General features: G+C 36.0%; 1 protein-coding gene across 2 annotated transcripts in view; it reads left to right on the top strand.

Annotated features, from left to right (window-relative positions):
• The window catches only part of ABCB7 (ATP binding cassette subfamily B member 7), a gene marked incomplete at its 5' end in the record, with an annotated part of 139583 nt that overhangs the window by 32892 nt on the left and 83316 nt on the right, over positions 1-23375 (top strand). For both annotated transcript variants that reach the window (XM_082681369.1, XM_082681368.1), the window contains 2 exons: positions 14850-14927; positions 16941-17027. In XM_082681369.1, coding sequence (XP_082537495.1) covers positions 14850-14927; positions 16941-17027 — 165 coding nt within the window. The remainder of the gene's footprint in view (positions 1-14849; positions 14928-16940; positions 17028-23375) is intronic.

The following is a 23375-nucleotide window of genomic DNA, read 5'->3' as shown; positions in this document are numbered from 1 at the left end:
GGCAGTTTCATAGGGATTGCATTGAATCTGTACATTGCCTTGGGTAGTAGAGTCATTTTCACAATGTTGATTCTTCCAATCCAAGAACATGGTATGGTATATCTCTCCATCTATTTGTATCATCTTAAATTTCTTTCATCAGTGTCTTATAATTTTCCGCATACAGATCTTTTGTCTCCTCAGGTAGGTTTATCCCCAGATATTTTATTCTTTTTGTTGCAATGGTAAATGGGAGTGTTTTCTTAATTTCACTTTCAGAATTTTTCATCAATAGTGTATAGGAATGCAAGAGATTTCTGTGCATTAATTTTGTATCCTGCTACTTTACCAAATTCATTGATTAGCTCTAGTAGTTTTCTGGTAGCATCTTTAGGATTCTCTTTGTATAGTATCATGTCATCTGCAAACAGTGACAGATTTACTTCTTTTCCAATTTGGATTCCTTTTATTTCTTTTTCATCTCTGATTGCTGTGGCTAAAACTTCCAAAACTATGTTGAATAAGAGTGGTGACAGTGGGCAACCTTGTCTTGTTCCTGATCTTAGTGGAAATGGTTTCTGTTTTTCACCATTGAGGACAGTGTTGGCTGTGGGTTTGTCATATATGGCCTTTAATATGTTGAGGCAATTTCCCTCTGTGCCTACTTTCTGGAGGGTTTTATCATAAATGGGTGTTGACTTTTGTCGAAAGCTTTCTCTGCATCTATTGAGATGATCATATGGTTTTTCTCCTTCAGTTTGTTAATATGGTGTATCACGTTGATTGATTTGCGTATATTGAAGAATCCTTGCATTCCTGGGATAAACCCCACTTGATCACAGTGTATGATCCTTTTAATGTGCTGTTGGATTCTGTTTGCTAGTATTTCGCTGAGGATATTTGCATCTGTGTTCATCAATGATATTGGCCTGTAGTTTTCTTTCTTTGTGACATCTTTGTCTGGTTTTGATATCAGGGTAATGGTGGCCTCGTGGAATAAGTTTGGGAGTGATCCTCCCTCTGCTATAATTTGGAACAGAAGGATAGGTGTTAGCTCTTCTCTAAATGTTTGATAGAATTCGCCTGTGAAGCCATCTGGTCCTGGGCTTTTGTTTGTTGGAAGATTTTTAATCACAGTTTCAGTTTCAGTGCTTGCGATTGGTCTATTCATATTTTCTATTTCTTCCTGGTTCAGTTTCGGAAGGTTGTGCATTTCTAAGAATTTGTCCATTTCTCCCAAGTTGTCCAATTTATTGACATATAGTTGCTTGTAGTAATCTCTCATGATCCTTTGTGTTTGTGCAGTGTCAGTTGTTACTTCTCCTTTTACATTTCTAATTCTATTGGTTTGAGTCTTCTTCCTTTTTTTCTTGATGTGTTTATCAATTTTGTTTATATTCTCAAAGAACCAGATTTTAGTTTTATTGATGTTTGGTACCGTTTCCTTCATTTCTTTTGCGTTTCTTTCTGATCTGATCTTTATGACATCTTTCCTTCTTCTAACTTTGGGATATTATTGTTCTTCTTTCTCTAATTGCTTTTGGTGTAAAGTTACATTGTTTATTTGAGATGTTTCTTGTTTTGTAAGGTAGGATTGTATTGCTATAAACTTCCCTCTTAGAACTGCTTTTGCTGCATCCCATAGGTTTTGGGTCATCGTGGTTTCATTGTCATTTGTTTCTAGGTAATTTTTGATTTCCTCTTTGATTTCTTCAGTGATCTTTTGGTTATTAAGTAGTGTGTTGTTTAGCCTCCATGTGCTTGTATTTCTTACAGATTTTTTCTTGTAATTGATATCTAGTCTCCTAGTGTTGTGGTCGGAAAAGGTACTTGATACGATTTCAATTTTCTTAAATTTACCAAGGCTTGATTTGTGATCCAGGATATGATCTATACTGTAGACTGTTCCATGAGCACTTGAGAAGAAAGTGTGTTCTGTTGTTTTTGGATGGAATGTCCTATAAATATCAATTAAGTCCATCTTGTTTAATGTATCATTTAAAGCTTGTGTTTCCTTTTTGATTTTCATTTTGGATGATCTGTCCGTTGGTGAAAGTGGGGTATTAAAGTCCCATACTATGATTGTGTTACTGTTGATTTCCCCTTTTATGGCTGTTCGTATTTGCCTTTTGTATTGAGGCGCTCCTATGTTGGGTGCTAAATATTTACAATTGTTATATCTTCTTCTTGAATTGATCCCTTGATCATTGTATAGTGTCCTTCTTTGTTTCTTGTATTAGTCTTTGTTTTAAAGTCTATTTTGTCTGATATGAGAATTGCTACTTCAGCTTTCTTTTGATTTCCATTTGCATGGGATATCTTTTTTCATCCCCTCACTTGCAGTCTGTATGTGTCACTAGGTCTGAAGTGGTCTCTTGTAGATAGCATATATACGGGTCTTGTTTTTGTATCCATTCAGCCAGTGTATGTGTTTTGGTTGGAGCATTTAATCCATTTACATTTGAGATAATTATCGCTATGTATGTTCCTATTCCCGTTTTCTTAATTGTTTTGGGTTCTTTATTGTAGGTCTTTTCCTTGTCTTGTGTTTCCTGCTTAGAGAAGTTCCTTTAGCATTTGTTGTAAAGATGGTTTGGTGGTGCTGAATTCTCTTAGCAGTTGCTTGTCTGTAAAGGTTTAAATTTCTCTGTGAAATCTGAATGAGATCCTTGCTGGGTAGAGTCATCTTGGTTGTAGATTTTTCTCCTTCATCACTTTAAATATGTCCTGCCAGTCCCTTCTGGCTTGCAGAGTTTCTGCTGAAAGATCAACTGTTTACCTTATGGGGATTCCCTTGTGTGTTATTTGTTGTTTTTCCCTTGCTGCTTTTAATGTTTGTTCTTTGTATTTAATTTTCGATTATTTGATTAATATGTGTCTTGGTGTGTTTCTCCTTGGATTTATTCTGTATGGGACTCTTTGTGCTTCCTGGATTTGATTAACAATTTCTTTTCCCATATTAGGGAAGTTTCAACTATAATCTCTTCAAATATTTTCTCAGTCCCTTTCTTTTTCTCTTCTTCTCCTGGGACCCCTGTAATTCAAATGTTGGTGCGTTTAATGTTGTCCCAGAGGTCTCTGAGACTGTCCTCAATTCTTTTCATTCTTTTTTCTTTATTCTGCTCTGCAGTAGTTATTTCCATTATTTTTTCTTTCAGGTCACTTATCCGTTCTTCTGCCTCAGTTATTCTGCTATTGATCCCTTCTAGAGAATTTTTAATTTCATTTATTGTGTTGTTCATCATTGTTTGTTTGCTGTTTAGTTCTTCTAGGTCCTTGTTAAACGTTTCTAGTTTTTTCTCCATACTGTTTCCAAGATTTTGGATCATATTTCCTATCATTATTCTGAATTGTTTTTCAGGTAGCCTGCCTATTTCCTCTTCATTTGTTAGGTCTGGTGGGTTTTTGCCTTTCTCCATCATCTGCTCTGTGTTTTTTTGTCTTTCCATTTTGCTTAATTTACTGTGTCTGGGGTCTCCGTTTCGCAGGCTGCAGGTTTGTAGTTCCCGTTGTTTTTGGTGTCTGTCCTCAGTAGCTACGGCTGGTTCACTGTGTTGTGTAGGCTTCCTGGTGGAGGGGTCTACTGCCTGTGTTCTGGTGGATGAGGCTGGATCTTATCTTTCTGGTGGGCAGGTCCACGACATGTGGTGTGCTTTGGGGTTTCTGTTGCCTTGTTATGATTTTAGGCAGCCTCTGTGCTAATGGATGGTGTTGTGTTCCTGTCTTGCTAGTTGTTTGGCATAGGGTGTCCAGCATTGTAGCTTGCTGGTCGTTGAGTGGAGCTGGGTCTTGGCATTGAGATGGAGATCTCTGGGAGATTTTTACTGTTTGACATTATGTGGAGGTGGGCGGTGACTTGTAGACCAGTGTCCTCATGTTGGCTCTCCAACCTCAGAGTCACAGCCCTAACGCCTGGCTGGAGCACCAAGAATTGGTCCTCCACACGACGCAGAATAAAAGGGAAGAAAAAAAGAAAGAAAGAAGAAAATAAAATGAAATAAACTAAACTAAACTAAAATAAAATAAAGTTATTAAAATAAAAAAGTAATTATTAAGAAAAAAATTTTTTAGGTAAAAAAAAAGGACAGACAGAACCCTAGAACAAACGGTAAAAGCAAAGCTATACAGACAAAATGACACACAGAAGCATACACATACACACTCACAAAAAGAGAAAAAGGGAGAAATATATATATATATCGTTGCTCCCAAAGTCCACCTCCTTAATTTGGGATGATTTGTTGTCTGTTCCAGTATTCAGCAGATGCAGTGTACAGCAAGTTGATTGTGGAGTTTTAATCCGCTGCTCCTGATGCTGCTGGGAGAGATTTCCTTTTGTCTTCTATGTTCACACAGCTCCTGGGGTTCAGTTTTGGATTTGGACCCGCCTCTGCGTGTAGGTCGCCTGAGGGCGTCTGTTCTTCCGTCAGACAGGATGGGGTTAAAGGAGCAGGTGATTCGTGGGCTCTGGCTCCCTCACGCCAGGGGGAGGGAGGGGTACGGATGCGGGGCGAGCCTGCCGCGGCAGAGGCTGGCAGGACGTTGCACCAGCCTGAGGCGCGCCATGCCTTCTTCTGGGGAATTTGTCTTTGGATCCCAGGACCCTGGCAGTGGCGGGCTGCACAGGCTCCCAGGAGGGGAGGTGTGGATAGTGACCTGTGCTTGCACGCAGGCTTGTTGGTTTCTGCAGCAGCAGCTGTAGCGTCTCATGCCTGTCTCTGGGGTCTGCACTGATAGCCACGGCTCCCACCTGTCTCTGGTGCTCCTTTAAGCAGTGCTCTTAATCCCCTCTCCTCACGCACCAGGAAACAAAGAGGCAAGAAAAAGTCTCTTGTCTCTTACGCAGCTCCAGATTTTTTCCTGGACTCCCTCTCGGCTAGCTGTGGCGCACTAGCCTCCTTCAGGCTGTGTTCACACAGCCAACCCCAGTCCTCTCCCTGCGATCCGACCGAAGCCCGAGCCTCAGCTCCCAGCCCCCACCGCCCCAGTGGGTAAGCAGACAAGCAGTTCGGGCTGGTGAGTGCTGGTCCACTGATCCTCTGCGGGAATCTCTCTGCTTTGCCCTCCGTACCCCTGTTGCTCCGCTCTCCTCCGTGGCTCCAAAGCCTTCCCCCCTCCGCCACCCGCAGTCTCCGCCCACAAAGGGGCTTCCTAGTGTGTGGAAACCTTTCCTCCTTCACAGCTCCCTCCCACTGGTGCAGATCCCATCCCTATTCTTTTGTCTCTGTGTTTTCTTTTTTCTTTTGCCCTACCCAGGTACTTGGGGTGTTTCTTGCCATTTGGGAGGTCTGAGGTCTTCTGCCAGCATTCAATAGGTGTTCTGTAGCAGTTGTTCCACATGTAGATGTATTTCTGATGTATTTGTGGGGAGGAAGGTGATCTCTGTGTCTTACTCTTCCGCCAACTTGAAGCTCCTCCCTGATTCTTTTTGCTTTATGTTATTTGGGTTTTTTTGGATTCATTTAGAATATGTCCTTTTAGTTTGATATTCCTAAGTTTGACAGTGAATATGCCTAGATGGTAGTTTTTTATTTTTCCTTTTGGCACTCTGTGTACTCTTGTAATATGAGATCTTTCATCTTTAATCTTGGTGTATTTAACCTCTTATTTCTGTAAATATTTTTTTCTCAACATTTTATTTTTTTCTTAGCATTATATTAAATAGATGTTAATATACTTTTGTGTTTATCTTTTGTTACTTTAAAAATATAATGTTGCTACTCTTTTTAAAATTCTTATTCTACCATGTACCTCCTGCCCCAGACTCTTTCTTCCTAGACTTTTATTCTTTTTTTAAATATCTTTATAGAAGTATAATTGCTTTACAATGGTGTGTTAGTTTCTGCTGTATAACAAAGTAAATCAGCTATACATACACATTTAACCCCATTTCTCCTCCCTCTTGCATCTTCCTCCCACCCTCCCTATCCCACCCCTCTAGGTGGACACAAAGCACTGAGCTGATCTCCCTGTGCCACACGGCTGTTTCCCACTAGCCATCTGTTTTACATTTGGTAGTGTATATATGTCCATGCCACTGTCTCACTTTGTCCCAGCTTACCCTTCTCCCTCTCTGTGTCTGCAAGTCCATTCTCTACATCTGCGTCTTTATTCCTGTCCTGCCCCTAGGTTCTTCAGAACCTTTTTAATTTTGGATTCCATATATGTGTGTTAGCATACAGTATTTGTTTTTCTCTTTCTGACTTGCTTCACTCTGTATGACAGTCTCTAGTTCCATCCACCTCACTGCTGATAACTCAATTTCATGTCTTCTTATGGCTGAGTAATATTCCATTGTATATATGTGCCACATCTTCTTTATCCATTTATCAGTCAATGGACACTTAGGTTGCTTCCATATCCTGGCTATTACAAATAGTGCTGCAATGAACATTGTGGTACATGACTCTTTTTGAATTATGGTTTTCTCAGGGTATATGCCCAGTAGTGGGATTGCTGGGTCATATGGTAGTTCTATTTTTAGTTTCTTAAGGAAGCTTCATACTGTTAGACTTTTATTCTGTCTCCTGCTTGCCCCATTAGCTGTTGCTCCAGGCATGTGCAGGTAGTGTATGTACTTTATATACTTTATGTAGTTTATATACTTCCAACAAACAACACTGAACACAGCTCCAGCCTGAAGAGAGTTCTGAAACATGCAAAACAAGGTAAACCCCTGAGCCAGTTGTTCAGGAAGCTGCCAGACCAGTCAGAAGACATAATCAAAATTCTTTGAGAACAAGGCTTACATTTACCCCTCTGGTAGCAGCCAGCCGTACCAGGAATGAGAGATACCATCCATCCCCATAGCTACCTCTGATCTGGGGAATGGGATATGAGAGGTGAGTATGCACAAATCGTAATGCTCTCTGCTGAAATTTAGCAATTTCTTTCCTCTTTATGTACTCCCTGGTTGTTATATGGTTTTTTAAATTAGATTCCAGAGTTCTAAAAATTGTTTTTGTCAGTTTTTGACAACTTAATCATTGTTTTAGCGGAGGTACACTTTTTTACTCTGCTGCTTTTGGTGATGTCACTCTTTGTATTTAACATCACAATTGCATTGATACTTTTACCAAAAAATCCCAAACAACACCACATCTTCCTTGTTAATAACAGAAAAATTAACCTAGACATTTCAAGGTTATCAATCAGGAAGAGTAAAATCACTAGGTCCAGTGACATTGTTGGTATTATTAGTATTGATAATGTTAGAAATGTCCATCTCCATTCCACTATTTACTAGCTGTATGAACTTGAGCAAGGCAGCCTCTCTGAGCCTCAGTATCTAGTTTTTAAAATGGGAATAATAATAACAGTAGATATGTTGTAGGATTGTAGTGAGAATGAAATAAGATAATGTAGTGTTGGGCAGAAGGCCAGCCAAATAATGATCACTTAGTGAACGGTAACTGCTGTGGTTCTTACTAAAAATGATTATAGTATAGCTGCTTCTAATCCATGTTGCATCATAATGCAAAAATACCTTAGCAAACTAAGATCCAAATTAAAATATGAAAAGTGGATAAAATATTGATTCTAAATTACCCTGGCCTTCAGTGAATCAGCTGTTCTGTTCTGGGCTAAGCATCTCCAGGGATGAGCTAAAATTGAATGGTATTTTTGGGTGGATGATGGTAGGAAGGCCGTCAAGATATATCTTACCTTTGCATTTGCCTTGCTGTGATATTTATGCCTGCATCTGTTAGCTTTAGACTATAAACTCCTAAAACTTGAGGAACACATTTAAATTTTTTGTTGTGTGCACTATGTAAGTTAAAAACCTTTTTATATTGCAACAGTGTATCCAATTTAGGAAGGTTGATATGGCAGTTTAGAGCAAGGTTTGTTTACTCTTGGAACATTCTTAGAGTGACTTTAAGGCTCTAGGTGCTTCTCTTGAAGGCATTTAGAAAAATATACTGCTCATAAAGTGCTTCTAAGAGAGCTGTCAAGTTTCTTCCCAGCATTATTTGAAAACAACTGTTCTAGTCATTGTATGAATTATGGTCACCTTATGAATTTCAAAGTGCAATTGAAAAGAAGAATGGATATTTTTAGAAAAAACTCTTGACAGGTTTTCAGGGCTCATATAGATAAATGAGAGGCAGCAAAATTAAGACATTTTTGTGTATATATTTTTGAAGGGGTGCAATATCTTTTGAAAAGGTTCCTTTTGTTTTCATTTGAGAAACTAAGTCAATTGTTTTGGACAATAATTGTGTTACCAGAAATACACATTTGTGTTCTATATCTTGTCTCTGTTCAATAAGACCATGAGGAGATAATGAAGTAGAGGTTAGCAGCCTTCTCAGGTTTGAGTGCCATTAGCAGTACTAAACTAACAAAAAAAAAAGGCAGAAGAGAAAGAGAAATCTACGAACACATAAGAAGAGAGCAAAGGTAGCAAAGAGATAAAGAGTAGTTACCCATGTTGAGGGGAGTGGCACATTGCTATCAGCCTGAAATGTGCGTATTTACCTACCTCTGCAGCAGAAATTAACTTTTAGCATGCTAGAAAGAGACTATGGATAAGCCAAAAGGAATTTAACATGCACAAAACCAAGTACCTTCTTCAAAATACCTTTTCCATCTAGTGCTCAGCAGGAACTCATTAGGTATCATTTGTAAGCCCTGGAGTTGAGTTTATGTTTATATCAGTACTTTCAGTATGTACCTGTGTTAATAAGCAAAAATTATGTCACATATTTCCTACCAAAGGACTGCCTGTTATTAGATTTTCTTGGAGTGCATATAAAGAAAGCTAAAGTATTTTGGATATGACTTGCATAGGTGAGCCTTGCAGAATGACCCAAGTAAATGAAAATCCTATCTTGTATGAGTTTAGGGTAATTTTCCAGGTAATTTGGTCATCAGTGGCAATCTGATACATCTGTAAAAGGCAACAAACATAAATGAGAACTTTTACAGAAAAGTATAACTAAACAAAGTGGCAGGTCTGCTACTGATTCAAATGGTCCAGCTATGGAACTGAAAGTTAAGAAATGTGCTTGAGAGTTTTCTTCCACCTCCATATTAGTAAACATAAAGACTGAAAGTTGAAACTGTAAAGTAGCAAAAAAAATAGGTCCAATTCTACTTTCTCAACTTCTTTCGCATTATCTCAGCATTCCAGCTGCAGTGTGAAATGTATGGTAATGTCTCCATTCTGTGCACAAACACAATAGGGCTAGCAATCTTAGAAGCACTGAGAGATTCATACCAATTTCCTAAAGTTCTAATAAACGAGCCCAGTGAAATAATTCACTATTAAATATGTCTAAAATATGCCCTTGGTGAATTACTCTTAGTGTGATAAGGTTCTCTTTATGTGTTTCCCCCCCTAATTTCATGATTTAAAATGAATTGGTTCCGAAGGTTTTTTTTTTTTTTTTTTTTTTTTTTTGCCGTATGCGGGCCTCTCACTGTTGTGGCCTCTCCCGTTGCAGAGCACAGGCTCCGGACGCACAGGCTCAGCGGCCATGGCTCACAGGCCCAGCCGCTCTGCGACATGTGGGATCTTCCCGGACCAGGGCACGAACCCATGTCCCCTGCATTGGCAGGCGGACTCTCAACCACTGCGCCACCAGGAAAACCCTCTGAAGGTTTTTGTTGTTGTTTTTCTTTCTTTTTTTTTACGTCTTTATTGGAGTATAATTGCTTTACGATGATGTGTTAGTTTCCGCTTTATAACACAGTGAATCAGTTATACATATACATATGTTCCCATATCTCTTCCCTCTTGCGTCTCCCTCCCTCCCATCCTCCCTATCCCACCCCTCTAGGTAGTCACAAAGCACCGAGCTGATCTCCCTGTGCTATGCGGCTGCTTCCCACTAGCTATCTATTTTACGTTTGGTAGTGTACATATGTCCATGCCACTCTCTCACTCTGTCACAGCCTACCCCTCCCCCTCCCCATATCCCCAAGTCCACTCTCCAGTAGGTCTGTGTCTTTATTCCTGTCCCACCCCTAGGTTCTTAATGACATTTTTTTCTTAAATTCCATATATAGTGTTAGCATATGGTATTTGTCTTTCTCTTTCTGACTTACTTCACTCTGTATGACAGACTCTAGGTCCACCCACCTCCTTTCTTTTTTAATACTTTTTAACATTGTCATTAGTTTTTATTGCCCTGAATTTGGCAAATGCCTTGTAACTCTTTGTTACTTTATTAGTAAACAGCATGGAATTTCACACTGCTTAGTTGAAACATATGAAGCAGAGCACAGGTTTCATGATGACAAAAATGTGATGATAAATGAGTTTCTTATATGAATGGGGAACAAGGTCTAAACTTTCTTCACAGAAGTTGCCTAAACAAACAAAAACTATGAAGAGTTTTTGCGCAAACTGCTAAATAGGCCTTGCTGCTGGTGTTATGCCCTCAGAGATGTAAAAATTTGGTAGATAAAAGGAAAACTGGTTTAGGAGGAGGGGGCTTCTGTGGATAATTTTTGTTCATGAGTTGATTTTCTGTGATAGTGGTGGTGGTGATTTTTTTGTGGAGGTGTTTTCTTTTGTTTTGCTATGGCGTTCTCAGAATCCTTAGAGGCTGCAGGGATTTTAGAAATCATCCAGAGCAGGAGGTGGCTGTAGGGAATTTTAGAAATCATCTAGAGTAGGAATCAGCAGTCTATGGCCATTGAGCCAAATTCAGTATGCCACCTATGTTTGCAAGGCCTCTGTGCTAAGAATTTTTTTTACATTTGTTAATGGTTGGGAAAACAATCAAAAGAAGAATAATTTTTTTGTGACAGATGACAATATGAAATTCAAATTCCGGTGTCTGTAAAATAAGTTCTTTGTTTTTGTTTTTGTTTTTGTTTTGTTTTGTTTTGTTTTGCGGTACGTGGACCTCTCACTGTTGTGGCCTCTCCCGTTGCGGAGCACAGGCTCCAGACGCGCAGGCTCAGCGGCCATGGCTCACAGGCCTAGCCACTCCAGGGCATGTGGGATCTTCCCAGACCGGGGCACGAACCTGTGTCCCCTGCATCGGCAGGCGGACTCTCAACCACTGTGCCACCAGGGAAGCTCTGTAAATAAAGTTTTATTTAAGCACAGCCACACTCATTCATTTGTGTGGCACAAAAACAGCCACACAGTGACAGAGTTGAGTAGTTGTGACACAGATTATATGCCTGCAAACTCTAAAATATTTGCTTTCTGGCCCTTTAGAGAAAAAAAATAGCCAATCCCTGTTCTGGAGGCATCAAATTTTTTAGCAATATAGTTCAACCTGATGGTTTTGTGGTTTAATGAATGAATACTTAGCTGATGCGAGCTGCCCAAGATCCTTAAGCTATTTGTTCATTTATTCATTCATTCAACACACATTTATTGAATATCTAACACAATGAAGGAAATCCTTTTATCCTTCAACTTACAGTTGAGAAATATAATTACAAAATCTAAGAAGTCAGTCTAACATTTTCTCTCCTCTCCCTCTCCCCCTCTTACCCCTGAGGTCCCCCACACACCTCGCCCATTACTTCCTCTTCTTTTCTCCATACCCCTCCCCCTACAGCTAGTTTATAAGAAGTTGGGAAGAAAACCAAGTTTAAATAACATTTATTTCAGACTTTTAAACTTTTAAAGTAAGTTAAATGTAATTTTAAATTATAAGTTTCTCTTTAAAAATGTATCAAGAGCTTAATTTTAAATGTTTTAGGTTTATAATGATCAGATGATAACAATATTCATGCATGACTGTTTGATACTGTTAAGCATTACATGCAACATGGATGGATAATTGTAAACTTAGTTCTGTTTCCAAAGCCTCAGGAATGCAGAATATATAATTGACTCCAAAATCCCTGATGGGTTGACAATTTATAAATTGCTCTTTAATCTCTGTTTATTATTAGGTAATTCTTCAAGTGTTATAAACACTGAACATAACTTGTATTATGAAAGCTAACTATTCTAAAAAAGGATGCAATCATATTTAATAACCACTAAAGAGTTATTTAATAGGATTATTTTTAGTAAAATTGAATTTTTACCTTAAAGGAAAAATGCAATTGTAATGGAATAGGTTTTGATTTTATTAGCCTTCGATGCTTGAATCTTAGTCTCATTTACGTGGAGGTAGTTCTGTCTGCTAGATTGATGGTTTTAGTGCTGATAAAATTTTTGTAAATAATAATTGAATGTTTACACAGAGCAAGATATTGTGCCTATGCAATTGTCTATCGAGGATTAATATTTTTATTAATTAGTGGACAGATAGTTCTGTTCTAGATAAGAGCATACATTATTATGCTTGGATGCCACAGATGACTCTTAGGTTCTTCCAGAATTTCTTCTTTTTTTAGGTAAAATAAAATGACTCTCTTACGTTTGTTAGTGTAAGGTAGATAGCTAGTGGGAAGCAGCCGCATGGCACAGGGATATCGGCTCGGTGTTCTGTGACCGCCTGGAGGGGTGGGATAGGGAGGGTGGGAGGGAGGGAGACGCAAGAGGGAAGAGATATGGGAACATATGTATATGTATAACTGATTCACTTTGTTATAAAGCAGAAATAAACACACCATTGTAAAGCAATTATACCCCAATAAAGATGTTAAAAAATAAAATAAAATAAAATAAAAAAATAAATAAAATGACTCTCCAGTGTTTTAACTTACATGCCTTTTCAAATGGACTGGCAGATTGTCATTTTCAGAATACTGCATTTGTATGGTATCTGAACAGTAGTCATGTCTGTTATTTTCAGTAATATATGTTTTATTTCTGTGTGTGTCTTTGGAGGGATGGTGTTATAAATAAATTCAGTGGCTAGATTTATTGAAGAAATAAACACAAGCTTCTCAATTAAGATTTTTTAAATCCAATTAATAACTGCAGCATTTTCATTTCATTCCATAAAAATCACAGAATTTTAGAGTTGAAAGGGACCTTAGAGAGCATCTAGGCCAGCCCTCTAATTTTCAAATCAAGTTTCAAAGAATTAATCATCTTGTTTTCCATTGTTGCCCTCCTCCATTTAAGTTTTTGTTGTTGTTGTTTTTGCTATAAACCCCTTCAGAGTTTTAAAAAGTAGAGTTAATCCCTAACTTACAAATATATTGTGTTTCAGAAGTGTTTGTAAGTCTGTTGTTTAGAAGTCAGAACATTTTTTTCCATAGAAACAATATTTAATTAGTGGTGGGACTAGCCCGCAAAAGGAATTAACACATTATGTGCCTGTTGTTTTTGTTTTTGCTTTTGCAATGAAAGATGTTTTAAATAATCAATGCTGATTTTCTCTGGGGAACAGGAAGGAGATGGCATTGTAGAGGAGCATGTCAGGGGCTTTCTTTTTATCTGTTATTTCTTAGGTGGGGTAGCGAATACATATTGTGTTCATTATATTGTTTCCTGAACTTTTTATATGCTTGATATAGTTCATAATTTTACAATGCTATCTTAGTAATAGAAGTTCAGTTTGAATGTGAACATTTAAAAATTATTTACCTTGAATCCTGATGCATAAGGGAAACATGGTTTGATTAGAGAAGGATAAAGAGATAGCTAGAAATTTTGAAGGGGTTTTATGGGTACTTTCAAGGGCTTAGATTTTTTGATAAATTACCTTTTTTTGACCAATGTCATTTTAGAAAGTATGTTTTTGCTGTTAAGTGTGTCACCAACATTTATCTTTTACCTATTGGCCATATATAGGCAACGTTTCGAGAGAGAATAAAGCAGGTGGATAGTCATTGTGAGATAACTGGGTAAATTTTGAAAGGCAAAGAAGATTAAATTGCATATGCATGTGCAGACATATGCGAGATCTTGCTTGAAATATAGTTACTTGAACTGGGGGCTTATGAAAAATAGGAAAATGAGGGAGTAAAGCTTGTATGAGGTCTGAGTAGGGTGAAAGGCAGTGAGGGAAACAATTGAGTTAAGCACCAGAAAGGTATCATTGACAGTAGAAGGCTTATAGAGGTTTGAGGGTACATGGCATGTTGTAGGAGGTTGGATTTGGCAAGACAGTGTGCAAATAGCTATTAGTATTTTTGAAATTTTTATAATTGAGGGAATGCCTTATGTATTTACAAGTATACGTAAACAGAAACCGCTACCATTCATTACATTCTAGAAAACAACTGAGTTAATTTTCTCAGTAATTTGGTTAGCTTTTTTGTGTGTATGCAGGTTGTTTTTTGGTTGATTTAATTTTTGCTCTTTTGCAGTATACAACATTGACTTTTATATAATGACATTAATCCATTTGTACAACTCATGTATAGCTTAGCAAAAACCTAAGTACTACCTGCCTTTTGAGAGATTCTTGACCTAAGAAGCAAATTTTTCTTCACTAAATTGATGGTGCATTTTAGAAGGATGCGTGTCCATTCTACAGATGTCTATTTTTTATTCTGCTTTCTTTCAACTCCACTTCTGGAATATTATCAAGACAAAAAATTCGCCCAAGAATCCATCACCTGGTTACAAACCTTGGCAAAAGTGATCTTGTGACCAGTGTCTAAATTTAGCATTCACATTAAGACTAAAGAGGGAGCACACACAAGGTAGAACATAATAAAATACAGTAAAGAGAGGAGTGTTTGAAAAGAGCATAGAAGCCATTTAAGAAAGCAGTGGGGTTAAAAACTTCATAGGAGGCCTTCAGAAACAAAGAGAAACCTAGAGAGAAAGAGGGCAGAAAGAAAGTACAATTTGACACTTTTAATGGGTAATATAATTTACTTTATATCTGGACCACACATTTAATTTTTACCTTTTTAGGTATGTATTAGAAACATAACCATCTTTCTAATATTGGCTATGGTTTTACTTTTATGTATGTTTATGGACAATAAATCTATGAACATTAACTATCCACTCTGAAACTTCTTCCCTCTTTTTTCTTCTGCAGATCTCAGAGTCATTAAGACATACCACATGGCAGAGACTAGGAAAAGGCAATTCAAGACAGTTATTAGACGCTACAAGGGTAAGATGAAGCAGACACTTCTACATATAACTAGGAGAAAGGTGTAAGCCCTTGGAGCATTTTCCAGTTTATACTACATATTTTATATTTTCCAAATAATTTCCCTTTTTGTTTTTTTTCTAAGTACTGGCAAGATGAATAAGAAGATATGTTTTTGCTACTGGAAATGGAGAAAGAAATCTTGATATTTTTCTACTCCTGAAGAAATCTGTCTGAATCTCTTGAGATCAATGCCAACTAGAGTAATGTTTTTAGAAAGCTTTTATAAATGTAATGGCAGCTTGTTTACACTTAAATTTATCCTGGTAATTTGTATGTGATATATGGAATGCTGTACATTTTTCAAGTGATTAAAGTTTCTTTACCTTAGAAGATGTTCAAATATCAGAATATCAAGGGACTGTAAGCTTATTAGAGCCTGTGGGGTAAAGTCATGTGAGTTTACATGTTGATGAGGGTTATTCTTCATTGCTAATGTAAGTGAAAGACGCCTTTAAAAATTCTCAGTGCTTTAAAATGAGACAAATAAATCTCCAAGATAGAAAGGCTAGAAAATTAGAAGACAGTCTAAGTCGAGTACTTCCTTTATTTTTTCTTTTTGATTAACAATTATTTGCCATTAAGGTACAAAGCATTGTTCTAATTTATGCAGAAGCTGTAGAAATGAATTAGATTTTCCATTATTTAATTAAAGTTTTAAGTTAAGGTGCTCCATCTTCTCATTGTTTATAACACCACTGTATATTTATATTTTAATCTTTTGCTGTTTTGAAGACCTCATTATCTTGTGTGTTATTTACTAGACCCCTTGATGTAACATTGCTCAGTCTTTTAGAGGGAAAAAATGTCACAAAGTGACATTGTCACACTAAATATTACCTTTCGATGTTTTCCCTTTCAACATGCTTTAAGATTGTTGATCCAAAAATCAGTAACCCATTTATGGCGATTATGTTTTTCGGTCTCAACTGGTGAGAACAAGAAGGCACTTATGCTTTCTGTAATTCCATTTTCATAGCTTGGTCCAGAGCTGATAACTCTTAGGATTCGGTATTGATACACGTTTGTGTTTGTAAAAAACTATGCCCTTGTTCATTAATTATGGATTATTATGGCTACTGAAGAAGCATTATTATATCCATGTAGTTAAGTAATTTTTTGAGGAAACACTTTAAAATTAGTAAGCCTAAATTTTAAGCCTAATCTTTGCTATCTTTTCAACTATTATATTTTCTCAAATGATTTACTTTTTATATTTTTCTAACCTGAGCAGTAATCTAGGGCCTTTAAAAAATTATAATAGGCAAGATATTTGCATATTTTCAAGACTCGTTGGGAAATTTATAGATAGCTTTGTTTTATAAGCTAATTCAACAAGCCCATGTACAATACACTGTGGTATGGGCCATGGGAGATACAAGGATAAAAGAGACTGTCCCTAATCTTAAGAATTTACCATATAGTAGTAAAGACAAAACATGTATGCAGATTACTCTAGCATAAGATAGACTGTGAAGAAGTAAATTGTACTTTGTTTCTAAATATATATATTTGTAAGCCAGAATAATAAGAAAAAGAATCAGTTATGTAAGATCAACTATATTAAATTGTAAAGCAAAAATGTTATACACATGGAAAGCAAGTGGGATAGAATTAATTAACTGTATTATATACTTGCCAATGATAGAGTTACGGGCTACACAGTACCTTAGTAGCAAATGACGGTAAGAAAGCTGGTATAAGTCAAATAGAAGTATATTACAAGTTAAATCTTTTAAACATTAATTTCAAAAACTATTTAGAGAAAGTAACTTCTGTATGAGTAATTTGTTATATCTCAATATTCTTTGTATAAATGTATCTGTAAGTTTATTATGAAGGTGTTTTACTTAGCTATTCTAGGCTCAAAGGTACGCCTCTGAATTTGTTGGGGGGGACATTCATTAGATCAGATTTTTAAAGATCTGAAATTCTTGAATAGCTAATGGGTGGCTTGGTATCATCTTCAACTAGGTTCTTCAGGTATGGCCACTGATAGAAAAGAGGACATGTTGGCATGGTCACGCAGGAGGAGGACTCCACACAGACCCGAAAGAAGGGGTAAGAGACAATAACAAGTACCTGGAAATTCTTATAGCTGATTGGAAGATAGATATATTAAAGATTGTTATATTACAGAATATTTTGATTGACTCATGTAACTGCAGGTTTTCTAATACAAAACCATATGAATTGACCATGGTTATATTGATGAGATTTTCTCAAGCTTAAGACAAAAAATATCGTGATTGACTAAAAAAGAAGAAAAGTTAGTTACCAACCTAAATATTTTAGTTCTTTATTTTAAATAGCATTGGTTGTGGTTATTTGTTATATAATCTAGCATTATATATAGATAAATTACATTTAGCTCTTACAAGTAATGTGTATGTGTTAAGGTTAATGTTTTCCCTTCTATACTCTTGGTTTAAAAAGATTCTAGAATGTCCCCTAGCTTCATGGTAAATCCTCCATTTACCTGATCCATTTATTTAATTATCCATATTCTTTATCATTATCATTATACAGACAAGCTAAACAGTAGGGCCACTGAAATCAAAAGATTTAATTGCACTACACTTTTTCTAAGTGAGTGAAACTGTCATTGGAATACTGTTATACAATTCTCCATCTGGTCCTCTTTCTCTAAGCTTGCCTTTATTATCTTCCTCTAACTTCACGCAACCAGTATATGCATGGTATCTCTAAGTAGAAATGATATTTTCAGGTTTATTGGCAAGTGAACAAATTTTATGTAAAAGTGCTCTCTAAATTGTAGAGAGATAAATAAATTTTATTTTATTGGTGCGAGGTGATTGGTAAGAAAACCTTTCCAGTGCTTTTCTCCCTGTTTCTTTAATCCCCCATGTAGCTTCTTTCACAGAACTCAAAACACATGACATTCATGTTTCTGTCCCATTTTTACATATTAACATTTGTCCTGGTTGTCTTTAGAAACAACAAAGTATTATAAAATAGAATTTTAAAAAATTAATACAAATACTGAAATTTGTTTATCCATATATTATGGATATATGGATATGGCATGATATATCGTTAGCATGATATTTGTCAGCTTTCAGGATTGTCACGAAGGCCTCTTAAGGATAGTTTATAAGTAATGCTCTAAACAGACCAAAAATATGTTGACTAATACAGGAAAAGCAGTCTTAGACTCAAGCAATATAAACTTCAAGTTAGATTGTTTATTCTCCAGTAAAATAAAAACAAAGCAAAAATCATTGTAAATCTTTATATTTGATCTCTTCTTTATCGTTTGTTCCCTGCCATCTTTGTGTTACTTTAGCCTCATTAGCTAAAAAGAATCATAGGATAATAGAGCATGAAGGCTACACCAGAAAAGAGGCAGTATGGAGTTGAAGTTAAAAGCCTGAGCTCTGGGGCCAGACTGCCTAGATTTGAATCTTGGCTCCATCATTTCCTACTGGAATGACCATGAGCAAGATACTTAATCTCTGTATGTATCAGTTTCTTCATCTTTAAAATGGGGCTGATAATCATAGCAAAGGGGATTTGAATGAGTTAACTCCTCACACCATGCAAAGCTCTTGAATAGTGCCTGTCACACAGTAGGCAGTAAATATTAGCTGCTGTTACTGTAATGTGAGATTGTTAAGTCCTATACTCTGCTGTTGTCCATTCATTTTAAAAGTATGTATTATTGAATACCTGCGTTGTGCATAACTCTATGTTAAGTAAATGGAGATACAGTAATGAGCAAGACACAGTCCCTGCTGTTGAGAAACTTAACAGTTTAGATGGCAGAATATCTAAACTACCATGTAGAAGTTTTATCACTCTGACAAGTTATAGATTTTACCTTATAACCAACTGAAACTTTTACCACTTCACTTTCTATGCATTTCTACTTGTATGTTCTTAAGCATTAATAATGCTACTCAGAAGGTATTTAAATCATTTGTTTATCCAATGTGGCTATAGTAAAGGGGTTGTGAAAAAAGAGTGGCAGTTTCAATATTTGGAAGCTCCTGTTGTTAAAATAGATGAATTAAAGTCTTACTTGTTTTATAATAGAATTTTCAGATTTTTAAAGGATTTTGGAACTTTGCTCCTCCATTTAAACTTTATTATGTGCCTCTTTGGGAGAAGCATCTGTTAGTAAATTTAGGTAATCCTGTGCTCATAATAAAAACACGAATAATGCAGAGCTTAATATAAGGACTGCTTCCTGGACTTTGCTTGACATGTTCTTTTTTTAATGTTAGAAACATATCTTTATTGATTAGATATTGCCAGAAGCTAGTAGTATTGAAAGAGAGATTAGCATTTACTAGAGCAATCAGAGGCTTTGATATAAATATTCATATAATCAAAGAAGTGAAACAGCAACTTAGAGTATTAAAAAATGGAGGATTGGAGAGAAAATGGAATAATAAGCCTCCAGGTTTGTTAAAATGAGTGGACACACAGACCAGTGGACAAGAATACCTGTATGACATGGAGAGGCCATTTTTCAGCTCTGATTACATCCATCATCAAGCAGCCTTATGATCTTTATTCGATTTCTCAAATTGACTTCCCTTTGAGATAGAGAATTCACTGAGTGGCCAATGCAAATATCAGTCAACTTGGTAGTTTTTTAAATTATAAATTATTAAATTGACTGTTGGGTTCAAATCCATCTCATATATAGAATAAGCCATTTTTTTCCTAGGGCCTTTTCACTGCCAGATAAGCTCTTCATTGCAGTTTCAGACCAACAGAGCTTAGAAAACAAACTTCGAGGTATAGAGAAAGCAACAATAATTGCAAAGCTTTTCCTGACAATTAATATATCTTTCCTCTCCCACCCATAAACTCATATGCTTATATCCCCAATAATGTGGGAAAAGATTTTCACTTACTTTCTAGATTTTTCCATTAGATATCTACTCAGATTTCTTATCTTTTGACCTAGCTTTTATCAAGCCACTGTTATCCCTAACAGTATTGAAGTAGTGGTTAAAATTATTCCTTTAATTGCAGTTAGTTATCTTTAGCTTGGATTGAAGAGACAGTTCTTTGGATGGCTTGCGTATCCTTGAAATTGTGGGCATTTCCAAAGTCTCTGCTAAATTAGTTCTTTAGAGAGAAAACATTCAGCCTATAGCCCACATTTATACAAAACAAATAGCATCCAAAATTTTTTGGTATATTTATTTTCTTCCTCTCCATAAGTTTTGCCCCCAAGTAGTTTCCTTCTAAACCAATCCCTTGATTCTGTGAGTTAGAACATTTCTTGCTAGTGAAATTTAGAATGTCTCTAAAACCAGAATTCTTATATAAATTCACCTTGCAAGAAAAGGTGATTCTGCTACCTTTATCAAAAATCTTTTTTTTTCTTACTCTTTCATTTTCCTATCGAAGCCCAGTGGGCTCCACTCCCTTGAAATGAGTGGACTTTTGGTAGAAAAAATTGTTCTTGCTTCAGTGCTAAACAGCCTTTTCTGGTGAGAAATATGAAATCACTGACTTGAGAAGCAAAATGCATTCAGTTTATCAATATACAGTTATCTGTAATATCTGAGAATTCTACCAGGTGAGCTGCTCCAGGTGTGTTTTAATTTTTTACTTGTCCTTTTTGTGCCCTGTCCACATGGTTATTAGCTATAGGTATTCACTTAGAGTACTTATGACTATGAGCAACTGCATCTTTCCCTCAGGTCATGCTGTTAAATTGAGCAGTGCTGCATATAAGCAGTACAGTTTGTGGCTTTCCAGTTATACACTATTGGGTCAGGTACTTCCAGTGTTACTTTCATGTTTGTTTTTGGCCTACTGTGCTGTTTCAGCTCCCTGTGTACAAGTAGATATTCCTTTCATTATTTTTTCTTACCTGCCCAGCCTCACAAAGCTTATTAAGCTATATATTAATACCAAATAAATAAATATTTAAAAATCCGTGAAAAGTTGTGATGGCTTAATAAATCGAGCATTTAGGTGTTCCTCCTGGAACTTGTCCTCATGTGCTTAAGAATAGTTAATTCATTAATTGAATAAATATTTATTGAGGATTGTTTCTAGTATCAAGCAAGTTTCTTCTCTGGTACCTGCTGTTTTCTTTTTGTCCAGCTTGTTTTCACTTACTTTCATCTCTTCTTTGATAGCTCTCTGATATCTCCAAACCTTTTCTTCCAAATTCATTTCTAGGGGGAAAAAATTCAGTACAATTTTGTTATCATTCAAAGATCTTAGTGAGCCAATTTGAATTCCTTCTTTTGTTACTCTTGTGTTTTTATTCTGAATCTAATTGCTTTCCTTTATTATGGCTAGCTAATTCCAGTATATAGTTGAGACCTTTCTAAAAACTTTTATTCCTCATACTAACGTAGTAGTAGTTTTACAGTGTAATGGGGCTTAAAATATCAGTTTCATGTTTTGAACTTGAGGCTATCTAGCTACAGCAGGAAGGCCACATTGTATATGATAGCAGAGGAGGAAAGTAGATTGACTCCTACTTTTACAGGCTTTTTAATATTTCTATAGTGTTCATTTTAGCGAACTTTTGTTATCATGATGTAGTAATCACAGTTATGTTTTAAAAACAACTTCTAAATTCTGTGTACTGTGAAAATTATAAAAGTTAAAGAATTTCATAAAATTTCATATTTTCTGTTTATGTGTAAGCAAGGCTTAAAGAAAAACTACTATGATATCAACCGTTGATTACTTCAGGGATTTTGACCCTTGAGAAAGAACTTTCTTTTCTTAAATCATTGGGTTTTTTCCCCCTATACTATAATATAATTACTCCTTAGATAGTGTGTTTTCAAATAATTCAATTTCTTGTCATCCTCCTTGATCATTTCCTACATTTCTCACCTTTTCTTTAAGAATGTGATCTTAAAATGGTGTATATGCTATTTGTATTGCTCAGCCTGAAATGGAAAGATGAGTTGATGTGAAGATGATATCTGATTCAGCCTTAAACTGCGACTGGTCTCTTTTCAGCTTTAGATAAGTCTTTTGTCTTTCAGGATTACCATTGGGTGTCCAGTATGAATTAACTGTGATGATTTTGAAAGGGGGTATATTATCTTTCAGGATCTGTATTGAGGCCTTCAATTTTATTTTACTCTTGTGCAGCAGGAATAAATAAGTTGGTTTAAAATACTTTAAAAATGTGCCTCAGCCTCTGAAATGCCTCTTGATTTGGCCTGCTCTTTAAAAAAGACGTTATTTTTCAAACTTTGTCGTTTATCCAAACTATAACTGAAAGACATGTACTTTACAGCCTAATGGACTCATAATGCATGATTACACAACTTTAGAACCCATTTTGTTAAATGAGGTGGTGACATTTTATGCGCTATTAAGCCAACTAGAATAATTTTTTTGCTCTTAGCCATAACTTCTCTGTGTCCTTATTGAAGAAATTTTGGGGTGTGTTGTAGAACGTTTTTGACAAGAGAGAGCGTTTCTAAAGATATGTGGAAACAGGGCCTTTTTGCTATTATTCCCTCAAGAAAAATAAGACAGACGAAACTTGTGAAATGGGGAAGTAGTTGAAATGTCGCAGTTTGTGTTATAACACATCAAATTATATTTGTTTAGTATTAGTTCAATTGGAAAAGTGAATATTAAAATTACAGCTTTATTCCCTTTTTAAAAATACCCTACCAGTTATGAGAGCTCATATGTGTGAATGTATGTGTGTATAAAATAAAGCATTAAGAGCTATACTTTCAGCATTTCATGTTTTTGCAATCCAGTGTATTTAAAGCAGCTCAAGAAGGTAGTCCTGTTTTCAGTACAATATGAACAGTTTTATTTCTGTTACTGTTTACTCAATAAACTGAATAAAAGAGACTAGAAAATAGTTTGCTGAGTCTTGGATGAAATAACTATAATATAAAGCTACCCTGTATAATATAATGTGTTGTCCTGGATTTCTTATATGTTGACAGTTTCCCCCCATTCTTTGCTGTGCAAATCTACTTGAAATTGTCTAACTTTCCCCCCAAAATGAATTAAATTTTCTTCTTATTATATGTGAACTACAGAAAACAAGAAAGCAAAAAGAATATAAAAAATCATCAATGATTCCATCTATTCACAGCTACTGATGTTAACACTTTGGGGGTATTGCTTTCCAGATCCATTTGTACGCATGTGTAAACTCATACACACATAACATTTTTTCCACAAAAAATGTTTTGTACTCTGCTTTTTTCACTTAATGTGTTTCTGTGTTACTGCATATATTTCTGAATGGCTATATTTTGCTGTATGCATTCACTGTAACTTGTTTACATGATTCTCCACTGTTGATCATTTAGCCTAAACCCAATTTTTCCCCTATTAAAACAGCATGGGAATGAACATCCTTATGGCTAAATTTTTCATCCCTTTATTCAATAAATATTCATTATTCGTTGAGTACCTTTA

This window comes from Grampus griseus (assembly GCF_964374135.1).
Source record: "Grampus griseus genome assembly, chromosome: X".
In the NCBI taxonomy this organism is placed as follows: domain Eukaryota; kingdom Metazoa; phylum Chordata; class Mammalia; order Artiodactyla; family Delphinidae; genus Grampus; species Grampus griseus.
The sequence above is the reverse complement of the archived record's forward strand: the minus strand, read 5'-3'. Positions and strand labels throughout refer to the sequence as shown.